At 48.8% G+C, this 13921-nt stretch overlaps 1 protein-coding gene across 1 annotated transcript in view; it reads right to left on the bottom strand.

The window, feature by feature from the left end:
• Window positions 1-6260: 6260 nt before the first annotated feature.
• LOC102769789 (HLA class II histocompatibility antigen, DQ beta 1 chain-like) overlaps window positions 6261-13921 on the bottom strand; it is a 9018-nt gene continuing 1357 nt past the window's right edge. Inside the window, 5 exon segments of the mRNA XM_015562428.1 lie at window positions 6261-6591; window positions 7522-7632; window positions 8063-8344; window positions 13023-13251; window positions 13254-13297. Of these exon segments, the coding sequence (XP_015417914.1) occupies window positions 6578-6591; window positions 7522-7632; window positions 8063-8344; window positions 13023-13251; window positions 13254-13297 (680 nt within the window). The 3' untranslated portion in view covers window positions 6261-6577.

The following is a 13921-nucleotide window of genomic DNA, read 5'->3' as shown; positions in this document are numbered from 1 at the left end:
AGCCCACAGCAGGCGCAGTGGGGCCGGGATGAGCAGGAGTGGCAGGTAGGAGCTGCAGGTGGCATTAGACTGTGAGTTTCTGCCCGATCCCCACAGGCCACCCCAAGGGACCCCACCCATGCACAAATTAGTTCACTAGGCCTCTAGTAGGAAAATAATATCTATATATATAAAAGCCTAAGCAATCATATGACCAAACAAACAAAAAGGATTTTTCTTATACAGTAGGCAATATGTTCCAAGACACCCCTCCCCACAGTGAATACCTGAAACCAGAACCTAAATATATACTATGTTTTTTTCTATATATATCTATGATAAAGTTTAATTAAATTAGGCATGGAGATTAATAATAATAAAGAATAAATAGAACAATTATAACAATACTAGAGGCCCGTTACACAAAATTCATGCATGGGGCAGGGAGGGGTCCTCAGCCAACCTTGTGCCCTTTTTACAGTTTGGGAGCCCACAGAGGATGTCAGACTACAGTTTTTAAAAATCACCCTGTACTTAATTTTCTTACTAACTCCTCCTTTTAAACTCCCTTCACTCTCACACTCTGTTTCTTCTTTATATTTAACTGTTTTCCTGGCCTCACCCCATTTTAAGCATCCTTCTCTTTCCTGCTTTCTTTCCCTCCTTCCCTTTGAACCTCCCGTGGCCCCTCTCCCTCCCTCTCTCCTCTCTTCTCTCCCGTCATCCCCATATCTGTCTCCTTCTTACTCCTACCACCCTCTCCCCCGCCATTTGCCTTACCTTTGTGAGCCTGAACCCTTCCTCCCTTTCTCCTTCCCTATTATTACCCACCCCCTCCCGCCATGTTCACTGGTTTCTCTTTTAAACCTACCCCTTTCCTTTCTGGGACCCTCTTCCAGTCCCACCTGAGCGCACTTTTATATTAAAGCTTCCATTTGGGGGGTGTTAACCCCTAGCCTAGGGCCCAGCCCTGGCCAGCCCTGGTCAGGCCTTCACCGTCCCCCTTTGCTAGCCTCCCCACTGCCATTCTCCTCCCATTCCCTGCCCGGGACACCCCAACCTCTAGTCAACAAAGTACACTTAACACCAACCTAACCCTGGCCAGTGTCTTTAGGGTCTAACCTTCAGGAACAAAAGCAGTACCCTCCTTAGTGTCCAACTCCAACCCAGCTAAGCCGGGCCTCCCCTCCCAGTGTGGGGCGCCTGGCCCAGCAAGGGTGGCCAAGGCCCGGGCAGCCCGGACACTGCGAGCACCTCCACCCAGAAGGCCTCGGACCATCCACCCCTCTGTCCCAGCAGCTCATGCTGGGGACCACCACCTGCCTCTTGCATCTGGGCAGGGCACCCCACTCCACGCCGCCTGTGCCCCACCCCTTGCTGGGTGTAGCTGCTCTGTGACCCCCGCAGTCGCCACCCTCTCCTGTATGCAGCCCTGGGTTTCCTTCAATTTTCCATTCCTGCACCTTTTTCTTGTTCTCTTTCTGTGTTTCTGTTTATCCTCTTGGCCTGTCTGCATGCAGACCTGCCTTCCTCTCCCTCTCCTTTCTTATCCCCTCCTATCATATCCTATCCTACCTTCCCTGGAACTCGCAGCTGCCTGAGCAGGGAGCAGGGATGCCGCTTGCTGAACAGTCATTACATGACAGCATCCTGGGCAATTTGCATAATCCTCTAATATTAGTATAGTTACTGTAATAGAAGCTATGTGACTGTGGTCTCTCTCACTTCTCTCTCTCTCTCTCAAAATATTTTTTGAATTGCTTATTTCTGAAATTTTCAACTTAATATTTTCAGATCATAGTTAACTGCAGGTAACTGAAACTGCAGAAAGTGAAACCATGGATAAGAGAGGCTACTGAACCTAGTGTATCATACTAGTTCTCTCATTAACTAATCTGTATATATAAAAAGCCAGCAACCAGAACGCCAAAACCACTGGAACAACTGGTCACTATGATGCCCGCTGCCACCAGTGAACCAGCCCAATTTGGGGCCAGCCAGCCAACCTCCCACAGCCACTCCTCCTGGCTGGCCTAGCTCCTTATCAGCCTCTCCCACCCTGATCAAGGGCCAAGGGCGGTCCAGCTGGCCAACCCCCCTGGGCCCTTCCCCTGGGCCGGTCCTGGCTCCCATTGGCCCGCCCCATTCTGATCAGCCTGCAACCCCTTCCCCCAGCTGGCCCCGCCCCTGGTTGCCACCCACCCCAATAGGGTGTGGGCCCGGCCAGCCAACTTCCTGGAGCCCCTCCCCCTGGCCAGGCCAACTCCCAATGGGCCCCTACCACCCCAATCAGCCTGCAGCCCATTCCTATGGTCAGCCCCACCCCTGGTCACCCCACTCCCACCCCAATAGGGGGCAGGGATGGTCAGCTCACCACCCACAGCCCCTCCCAATGGCCAGCCCCAGTCCTGATCAGCCCCCACTAACCAGATCGGCCCATGGCCCTTCCCTGCATCCAGCTCCACCCCCGTATGCCCCTCACACACACCAATCAGGGGTGGGGCTGGCCAGACAATCTCCCACGGCCCCCAGGCTGCTGACCCCTGATTGGCTCCTCTACCCCATTTGGGGAACAAGCCAGCTGGCCCACAACCCACAGCCCCTTCCTACAGCCGGCTCCTCCCCGAATCAGCTCCCCTCACCCAAATCGGGACAGGCTGGCCAGCCAACCTTCCGCCATCTCCTCCTCCCCATGACAGGCCTGGCCCCAATCCACCCCAACTGGAGCCAGGTCAGCTGGACCCCACCTGTGAATGAATTCATGCACTAGGCCTCTAGTAAGTTAAATAAAACCTTTGACTTTAAAAAATTTTTAAATATATTTTTATTGATTTCAGAGAGGAAAGAAGAGGGAGACAGAGAGAGAGAGAGAGAGAAAGAGAGAGATGATGATGATGATGATGATGATGATGATGAAAAAGAATCCTCGATTGGCTGCTTCCTGCACACCCCCCACTGGGGATCAAGACTGCAATCTGGGCATGTGCCCTGATGAGAAATCCAACCGTGTCCTCCTGGTGCATAGGTCAAAGCTTAACCACTGAGCCATGCTGGCTGAGCCCTTTGACATTTTTTTTAAAGTAATTAGAAGACAAGGAATCTAAGAAACAGTGTATTCAATCCAGGACATCACTGAAAAGAGATTCATTATAAATGATATTTATAGTGTTAAATAACTTTTCTTCAACTTTTAGAAATAAGCTATGAACAGACCCCAAAACAATCATTGTTACAGAAGAATGTTAATATTTTCAATTTTGACAATATTATTTAAAAGTGCAGGTACCTCAATTTGGCAAGTGGAAGCGTATAAGGGAGTAGGAAGGAAGAGCAATGATGTCAATACCTACATCTTCCAACAAGGTCATACTTAAGGGATGAAGATACAAAAATAAGTACATGTAAATTAAAAATAGTAACTGAAAGAAGGTTGATGTAAGGTGACTCATGACCTAAAGCAGAGCTTTAGAAGTTGGACTATTATTCATTCCAAAAATGTCTTCATCCAAATCTTGAGGAAGTTCTGAAACTTCAAGAGCCCTTCAGAGTTGACCCAAATTAGGGTGAGGCTTGGGACCTGCATAGCCCCACACTGAGCAGTCAATGGAGGAGAGTTCCTCTGGGGTGGGGGCTGAAATTGGGTGAGGCAGCCATCCTCACCTAAGGCAACTCTGGAGGAAAGCTGAGAGCTGAGGACTGTCAGCCAGCAACTGAGGGAATAAATCCATCGGTACTGAAGGGAGGAGATAGATGCGTCAAGACAGCATCTCTACAGAAGCACTTGATCTAGTTGTTGGGAATACATAATTTTGGGGGTGGAAGAAAACAAAGTAGTAAATATTTTTTTAATGTATCATCTCTTAAATTCCATTAACTCAACTGACTCACCCTATTAACTTATGAACTCTGTTCCTTAAGTTAAACATTCCCAGATAGTCAGAGGAAAGGTTATGTTTCAGGTAAAATATTAACCTGCAATAGAAATTTAATCTTCGTGCCTTAATTTAATAAAGAGGACTCAATTCTACAGACATTCAGGAGACTTGGCTTATGAAATTTCCAACATATTACACACCATCACCTCAACAATGGCTTCCCAAGAAAGACAAAGTAGACACAGCTATCACCCACTTTCAAGTTCTATTGGCTGGTACTAGTCACATGATTCCACACGAACTACAGAGGAATCTGGGAAATGTGCATAAGCTTATGGAATGTTAATGAATGCCACTGTCCCTGAAAGACATACTGATTGATATGATGGAGGGTAAAGCCACAGGGTAAATATCAACAGGTTTTTCTCTAGCACACCCATTCATTTCTCCAAGATGTACGCCTACTAAGACTGAACTCTTTTTGTAGAAACTTGTTTATAAAGGATGTAATGTTATTTTGATTAAATTATTAGTTAAATATTATATTACCCAATGAAATCTGGGCGCTAAAAAGAAAAATACTTGTTGCTATGAAGCTGTCACTGGAAGGGAAGAAGACTCTGACCCTGTCATTAAAAAGAATCTCCCAGCAGGTGGCTAGTGTGGCAGTGTGGAACCATAAGAATGCCCTAAAATATACTCTACCACTTACCCTTATAAGAGGACTTATGTTTCAACTAGAAAAGTCAGATCTCAATGTCTGCCTAAACTCTGTGCCAGGTTCAGTATCCAGCCCTGCCTCTTGTCTTTGCAGCATCAAAAGCAAAGTGCTACATATAGAGAATAATGGTTCGCTAGACACCCACACAAGTGCTCCCCATTTCCCTAAGTGTCACCCCTCTTGACTCCTTTGATAAATGACAGTGTCCATCCTGAGAAGATGACAAAACCTCTGACCACTCAGCATCTTGTTCTGGGAAGATTCAGACCATGACCTTGGGGAGCAGAGTTCTCCTGAGTGTATCTGCCCACATATTCACAGTGCCCATGTCTGGTGACCTGCATTACAGACTGGGGCACAGAAGACAATGGACCCAGAAAAGCCTTGTTCTCCATTCTGAATTCATCCAGGAGAGGGAAGGAGCAACCATTGGCTCCTCAGGCCCAACGAGTGGGTGAAGGAGCAGGTAGGAGGGGATGCCTTCCATTACCTCAGACAAGCTCTCAGCCAGCTGGCCATATAACAAACCCAGAGACTGAGATGGAGACCAGCTTTCTGTGCTGGCCCATGTCAAGGGAGCCTCAGTGTGCAGTGACCTCTTTAACACCTGAGAAGAGAATATCAACAGGAATCAACAGGTCATTATATCCACAGATAAGTGGCTATGCAGGAGACAAGGGTGAGATGGGTATGAATCAGCACTTCCAGCAATGCACCCAAAGAGCAGAGGAAACTCTGCACTCATCTCCTGGGTCCACAGAAACAAACTGCCCCATATGTCACTCCACAAAGATGGGGTTGGAGACGGGGGTGCTGCACATGGTGGGTATAAACACCTTCACACTGGGCAGTCATTACAGGATCATCAAGATCTGGAAGGTCCAGCCTATGTTCCTACTAAAGGGGGTGGATGTAAGGCTGTCTGCATCCATGTGCATGACGGTGTTTTTGAGAGGTGTGCATGTTACTAAGGGGTGGTCAACCAGAATCTTTCCTAAAATTATTCAAACTTTGGTAGACACTCTAGAAACACACACAGAGACAGAAGTCACACACATACACAGAAACAAAGATAAGTTGTGCAGTGATAAGAAGATGCAAAAATTAGAACAGGAACAAAGAGAGATTCAGGAAAAGAGAAAGGTGCATGAATAGTTATAACAGAAAGAGGAGAGACAAAGACCTCATTGACTACCTGGATCCAGTCTCTTCTGAAATCAACTTGACCCCAGGCTTCATTGTAACATGAACAAACTAAACTTCAGTTGGGTTTCAATCATTTGGAACCAAGAATTTTACTGGTTTTACTTTTCTCAAAACAAAAATTGACCTTGATCAATGTGACTTGCCAAGACATCTGAGACATCAGTTTGGTTCTCTGAGACCCCAGGGGCCACTATACCTGGACCCAGGTAATTCCTCCATGCTGACATACACTCTACCCACCAGGCTGGAAGAGAGGCCGGCACATCCTAAGAACACTGCACTGAACATCAATACCAAAGAGCCAGGAAGGAGGATGATTGAATTGTTCCCTCTGCCCACATTTATCAGCACGCCAAGATGCTCTAGTCTCCCTCAAGGAGCTAAATATGTTCCTTTCATTCTACAGTGGCTTCCTGCCTTCAACCAGTTAAGAAGGCTCAGGATACAGACATGTTTAATTATATGACAAAAGCTCTGGAGTCAGGTAAAGGCTTTAATGTGCTTCTCTTGACAGTGAGGGGCGGGGGGTGAACGGATGGGGGAGCATAGGAGGAACAAAAGAAAAATGCCTTGGGATCCTTGAGTAGACTCAGTTGGCAGCCCACAGGACAGACTCCAAGCTCAACAGCCACCTCGAGGGGGGGTCACAGGAGCTGACTGGCAGACTGCATCAGAGTAACTAGGACTCTGATCTCAGAGGCAACAGGCTCACAGGCAGCTGGGAAGTCTGCGCAAGGACAACAAGCAGGCACTTCACAGAAAACACAGCCAATCCCAGTCAAAGTACCCTCAGGAGTCAGCGCAGGAGCCCTGTAGAAGAGAGAGTGATCAGCACCCGGCACCTGGGACATACCCTGTCCCCTCCTCTCAGGGCCCTGCAACATCAGGTAGAGCTGAGATCTGGGAATAAGGTCCTCACCTCCCCCAGAGTCTGTATCAGGGTGAAATCAGCTGAAAAGGACACGCACTACAGCCTCACGCAGACATGCAGGAGGTGGGGGAACAGCTGTTATCCTTGGGGGATATGAGCATTTCATCTTTTTAGCAAATTTAATGTTAACTAACCTTCTTTCCATCACTCGGACTCACTTATAAATGCCCACTGGCAGGAGGCACCAGCATGTGGCACAAAGTGGGCATCATCCCCGTGCCTACCACCCAAGATGTGGCTCTGGCTCCACGTTTCACAGAAAGATCCACCGAAGTTAAACCTGGGTTCTGGATAACAAGCCCAGAGTTTCCTTCAGAAACTGGGCGAGCTTCTCCCAGAATCCTTGGTCCCCTGGCAGGGAATAGGCCCTGAACCGCGCCCTTTGTAACCAAGAACACTCACTTCATGCTCCTTCTTTTTCCTGTCCTCACACACCTTCCCCTCCTCCATTGAATCAGAGCAGAGACAGTACCTGGCGGAGGTCCATGAGATCCTACAAAAGGACTTTACACAGAGAAAGGTCTCATCACACAAACAGCCAGGAAATGAGATAAGCAACTTAATTGGAAATCTATTTCCCTACCCTTGGCCACAAGGCCTTACCCCCTAAGCTACAATCCCCCATATGAATGGACCTGTCACTAAAAGGAAGGGAAGCCAAAGTCCTGATCTTAAAGAAGCAGCTTCTGGAAAGGGGCCAGGGAGACAGTGATGAGATCTCAGCCCCAGGATACTCGCCACAGTCACACCTGTGCTCTCAACAGAGGGTCCTGGGCACAGCCCATCTTCCCGTTTCCCCAGTTGCTTACCCTTCTGTTTCCTGTGACGGATGACAAGGCCCAGGCCCAGGAAGATCAGCCCCAGCACGAAGCCCCCGATGCCACTCAGCATCTTGCTCTGGGCAGATCCAGACTGTGCCCCTGGGGAGCAGAGCCTGGGTGTCAGGTTCTGTCCCCAAACCCACAGAGATCCTTCAGGAACCTCCACCCCTGGGAAGGGACCAGCCAGTAATCCCTTGGACACCGTGGGTGGTGACAGGGGGAGTGGGTCCTGTTCCTTCACACAAGTCCTTAATCCTGGGCCTCAAGCCCCATCACCAACTGCCACAGTCAGCCCTCCAGAGCTCCCAGGCTGGGTTCTGGCTGTGGTTTAGAGTGACCTCCCTAGTGTCTGGAAATACCATAAGATTAGGAATCTTCTGATGCCCCTGCCATGGAACAAGAAGGCCTAGCATCCTGTGATGTCCACTCAGCAGTGACATCACAGGTAGGGATTCGATGGGACAACCAGGGGCAGCTGTTTGCCCTCTGTCTGTGGGGCCCACGGTGCAGGAAAGAAACTGCCCCTTACGCCACTCTACTGCGATGGGGCTCTGGAGGCTGGGGTGCTCCACGCGGCAGGTATAGATGTCTCCTCGCTGGGGGGTCATTTCCAGCATCACAAGGATCTGGTAGGTCCAGTCCCCATTCCTAATCAGGGGAGTGGACACGACGCCAGCTGTCTCCTCCTGGTTGTTCCGGAACCAGCGGACTTTGATGTGGGCTGGATAGAAATCCGTCACCGAGCAGACCAGCATGTTGTGGTGGTTCAGGGCCTCTGTCTTGGCTGGGGAGATGGTTACTGTGGGCTCCACTGGGAAGAGAGGGGAAACAGAGAGGAAAATAGAGAATGAGATGTCGGGGCACAGGCAAGTCTCTCCATGGGGAGGGTCTTCCCTGAACCAGCAGGAAAGATTCCTGGATTCCAAGTCCAAGATGAGGACCTGAGCTGGGCCACTTGATTAGCTCAAGTAAACACTTGAGTCAGTTAACTTTGCAGGGTCAAGAGCTAACAGCAATCATTTTATGGGAGTTATTCTGTTGATACCAACTGATGAAAATGGAGCCTTTACATGTTTAAATTGCTGTGTTATACAGGCCGCTATTCACAATGTTTCTAAATAAAGATGAAAAACCTGGACTTCTTTTCTCTCCACCTGTTGATGGTGAGCTTGGGGATCAGCTCTAGGGACTCACACCAGGGCAGTGACCCTGTTTCCTGTTGGTCCTGCAGCTCCTCACAGTGGAGAAAATACCTCAGTTTGAATCTCCAGGGGCATGAGCCCACCAACACTGGTCACAGCTCCATGAACAGTAACATGGACTGAGAATTAGGAACATTACAGACAGTTCTATGTCCAACAGAGCAGGACAGCAGTGAGCATCACATCCTTCCTTCGAAGCAATGCTCTCAAACAGGCTCTTCCCTACCATTCTCAGCGGGAAACACAGACAAGATTTAAGGGCAGGAGCACTTCTCACATGTCACCCATCAACAAACCCCTCTCAGCTGTTAGCCTAACCCAGCTCAGATGTCATTCTGTGGCAAACTCCCATTTAATTGTATTATCCTATAATAATAAAAGCATAATACAATAATCAGACCAGACAGCCAAATGAACTTCTGGAAGAACTCGGAGCTAGAAGGGCCAAGCCCCTTGGGTGAATTTCCTGCTTCGGGCCTCTAGCTAAATAATAAACTTCATGTCCACATCTCCTATGCCACCTATGTTTTATCCATTTACTGATTCATTTAATCATTCATTCAACAAATACACATTCCACAAGGACTGAGACTTGGGTTTGAATCCCAGCTCTACTTTTAACTACTCTGAGGCTTACCTGCCCCAGGTATCTCACCTGTAAAGTGAGGCTAAGGTCACTTACTTTCAGGGTGGTAACTGACATCCTATATAATATAACGCTAACATGCAAATAGACAGAACAGTGGAACAACGGGTAGTCACTATGATGCACACTGACCCCCAGAGGGCAGCCGCTCAATGCAGGAGCTGCCCCCTGATGGCTAGTGCACTCCCACAGGGGGAGTGCCACTCAGCAAGAAGCCGGGCTCACAGTTGGCAAGTGCAGTGGTGGTGGTGGGAGTCTCTCTTGCCTCCATGGCAGTGCTAAGGAGCAGTGAGCTGAGTGGTAAAAAACAGGGAGCAGGCGCGTGTTATCTCCCGAGGGTTCCCAGACTGTGAGAGGGCACAGCCGGACTGAGGGACCACCCCCGCAGTGCACAAATTTTTGTGCACCGGGCCTCTAGTCTATAATAATAAAAGCATAACATGCTAATTAGACAGGACAGCCAAACGAACTTCCAGACGAAGCCAGGGCTGTGCAGGCCAAGCCTCTTGCATGAATTTCCTGCTTCGGGCTCCCGAGGGTTCCCAGACTGTGAGAGGGCACAGCCGGACTGAGGGACCACCCCCGCAGTGCACAAATTTTTGTGCACCGGGCCTCTAGTCTATAATAATAAAAGCATAACATGCTAATTAGACAGGACAGCCAAACGAACTTCCAGACGAAGCCAGGGCTGTGCAGGCCAAGCCTCTTGCATGAATTTCCTGCTTCGGGCCTCTAGCTAAATAATAAACTTCATGTCCACATCACCTATGCCACCTATGTTTTATCCATTTACTGATTCATTTATTCATTCATTCAACAAATATAAATTCCACAAGCACTAGGAAAAGAAAGATAAACAACAGACCATGGTCCCTGCCCTTATGAACTTGCAATCTAGTAACAGAGACAAAAAAAAATGTTATTTCAAAAGTTTGTAATTTTTGAAGGAAAAGAGAAATTTGAAAACAAGTAGCACTGATAAATATCACGTTTGCCCATGTCTCGATTCCTTTATTTTCTCAGATTGCTTCTCCTGGGCAAATACAACAGACCTCTTCCTCCCTATGTACACATCTTATCCTTTGCCTCTCCTGCTATCTTACTGCATCTCCCTTATTCCCATAGTGTGAAACTATATTAAATAGTTCATGTGTGTGTTTTGAAATGTGTTTTTATTTATTTATTTTAGAGAGAAACGGGGGAGGAAAAAGAGAAATATTGATTGGTTCCTCCTGCATACACCCGACCAAGGATCGAAGCTACAACTGAACCTTTGCCCTGACTGGGAATTGAACCCACGACCTTCCAGTGCATGGGACAATGCCCAACCACTGAGCCACACCATCCAGGCTCACTTAACCTCTTGTCAGGTTCTCCTTCCTGGGGACTGACTAAAAGCATGGTCAGCTAGCTGGATTTACAAAATCTATCAGCTTACTATACTAGGAGACAGATTTGGAGTAAAAAAACAGGGCATGGCCCTAGCTGGCTTGGCTCAGGGGATGGAGCGTCAGCCTGCAGACTGAAGGGTCCCAGATTCGATTCCAACCAAGGGTATGTGCCTGGGTTTCGGGCTCAATCACCAGTAGGGGGCGTGCCAGAGGCAGCTGATCAATGATTCTCTCTCATCATTGATGTTTCTCTCTCTCTCTCTCCTTCTCCCTTCCTCTCTGAAACCAATAAAGAAATATTTAAAAAAAAAAAACAGGCATAAGTTCAAAAGAAAAATGTTAGAATATTTTTTATGAAAAAAGACCGGAGATAGCAAAAATATAAGCACTTGGTGGCATTAGGATGTGGGTCAGAAGGAGAGAGAGTTTGTCAGCAAAAGTTATGTGAACATGTGTAGATAACACTGGGGCCAGACTAGGGATCCACTAGTGAACTTTCCATCCCCACCAACATTGAAAATAGGCAAGAACAGACTCATTTTGCTGCTTCTGGTCATAACTGCTTTCATGAGGCTGTGCTCCCATGATACACATGTAGTGCACACCTGCAATACAGAACACAGTGACTGCTGTGTAGTGAGCAACTGGGCTAATTCATTCAAGTGTTTATTATCTATCAATATTCGAAAATTTAAATGGTCATGCTAACTTCTAGCACACAAGTAGTTGTGAAATTAAATAGCATTCAACAGAGGGTATTTGGTAAGGTGATTGTCTAGAAATAGATGCTCGTTAAATGGCTATAATTACCATTCACAATATCTGCTCCTGAATGGATGGTGATTCTGAGGGGAGGAGAGGGAGCAGGGTCTAAGTCAAAAGAAACCTGAAACAATTTTTGTTCAATCATTTAATAGCATCATTTTATTTACTTCAAACTTCAGCTCTATTGTGTCATTTGCTGAGCTTCCTAAGAAATAAAAATTCTACCTTATGAACCACTGAAGTGTTGTTTTGCCTTTTAGCAAACACTTTTTTCCTCAGACTTTGCATTTACAATTCTAAATTAAGATCCAAGTCAAAAAGAGTTTACTGCATTAAGCAAAATAGCACAAAACAATTAATAAAGTCAGTTTTAAGGCTCTACTTGCCCTTCTGTTTTCTACTGGGCCTCAGTGATGGCAGCTGAGAATGTACTCATTAGTCTCAGAAAGGCTGAGTGAGCGCATTACGCCAGGGAATGTGTAGGCAGAGGCCCAGAAACATACCTCACAGTCGCTGCTAAAAGAGGTGCAGGACTAGCGACAGACATTTAGAGAACAGAATTCACATGAATAATAATTTGACACCAAAGAGCCAAAACATAATTCATCACGACTGTAATATATTGCATGTGTGCGCAGGGCCCTGGAGGCAGCAAGGAGTCCTGAACCCACTACCAGTGATGGCGAACCTTTTGAGCTCGGAGTGTCAGCATTTTGAAAACCCCTAACTTAACTCTGGTGCATGTCACATATAAAATATTTTGATATTTGCAACCATAGTAAAGCAAAGATTTATATTTTTGATATTTATTTTATATATTTAAATGCCATTTAACAAAGAAAAATCAACCAAAAAAATGAGTCCACATGTCACCTCTGACACGCGTGTCTTAGGTTCGCCATCACTGCACTAGGCAGTTAAACAGGAGGTAGGCCTTGGCTGCCAGCTCACAGCAGTGCAGGAGTGGAAGACATGGCACACTAGCACATGGGGCACAGGGACACGGGGACATGGAACACAGGGACATAGGGGCATGGGGCACACGGACACAGGGCACAGGGGCACGGGTCACAGAGATAGTGGCACAGGGCACAGGGACAAGGGCGGGGAATAGGGACACGGGGACACAGAGCACAGGGACATGGGGCACAAGGGCACGAAGGCACAGGGACACGCAGCACGGGGACAGCTCTGGCAAAGTGAAAGACAAAGAGGCACAAACACTCGTGTCAGAGAGGTGCAGAATGGGTGGAAAGAGGAGAAGATGCTGCGGGCCCACTGGGCAGGCCAGGCGGGTTCCTGAGCACGTGACCAGCTGAGGGATCTGTGCTGGTGATGCCATTGGTTCCCTTGAGTCCCGCTCCCATCTCCCCCCCTCCCAGTCCCGCCCTCGGTCTCCGCCCCACCATGGCTGAGCTTCGGTAGGTCGCAAAGGCCCAGCAGAGACTGGCTGGGCCACAGGGGGGTGAGGGGAGCAGGGCTCACCTCGCCTCTGGAGGGTCGTGCGGGCCTCATTCTGGTAGTTGGGTCTGCACACCGTGTCCACCTCGGCCCGCGCCTCCTCCAAGATGTCCTTCTGGCTGTTGAAGTACTCGACTGTGGGCCGCCCCAGCGGGGTCAGCGCGCGGTACTCCCCCACTTCGCTGTCGAAGCGCGCGTACTCCTCCAGGTTGTAGATGTAGCTGGTCAGGAGCCGCACGCGCTGCGTCCCGTCCCGTTGGTGTAGTAGCAGAGGGCCTTATACTGGAGCACGAAGTCCCCTGCGGGAAGCCGCTCATCAGACCTCAGCCCTGGGGCCAGCGCTAGGGACCTTCCTCAGCTGACAGACCTGCAGCCCTGCTGGGCCTCCCTTCCTGCAGCCCCCTCCAAGCCCCGCCCGGGCATGGCCACGGGAACTGCCCTTGTGTAGGGAGGGGACAGAGGAGAGAGAGTCTCCTGGACGCCCAGGAGCCTGGATCCAGCCTGAGCCTGACAGGGGCTGGGAGGGCGGTCCCCAATCTCACATCCAGGCCCCTCCTTAGAGCGGTCAGGACGCCCTCCCCTGAGTTCACATTTCCCACGGAATCCTGGAACCTCAGAGACCAGTGACCACAGGCCAGAGAGTCCAGGGAGCAATGACAGAAAGCCCAGAACCCAGCGTCCTCGCCTCACGGGCTTGCTCTTGCCCCTCCTCCCTGGCACAGACCTTCTCAGACTCAGTGTGGTCCCAGGAACCCACCTCCCAACCCCAGAAACGGAGGCTCATCATGGAAAGGGCACAGGCTTCCCAGTTAGATCAGCTCCATCCCAGGGGGACTGTGCCAACCGCCAGCTCAGGCAGGTTGCCCAGAGCACCCATAGCATAAAGGCAATTGTGTAGAAAGACCAGGACACCTACACTAGGG

This window comes from Myotis davidii, unplaced genomic scaffold (assembly GCF_000327345.1).
Source record: "Myotis davidii unplaced genomic scaffold, ASM32734v1 scaffold2998, whole genome shotgun sequence".
NCBI lineage: Eukaryota > Metazoa > Chordata > Mammalia > Chiroptera > Vespertilionidae > Myotis > Myotis davidii.
This window is presented reverse-complemented; position numbering and strand designations above follow the sequence as displayed.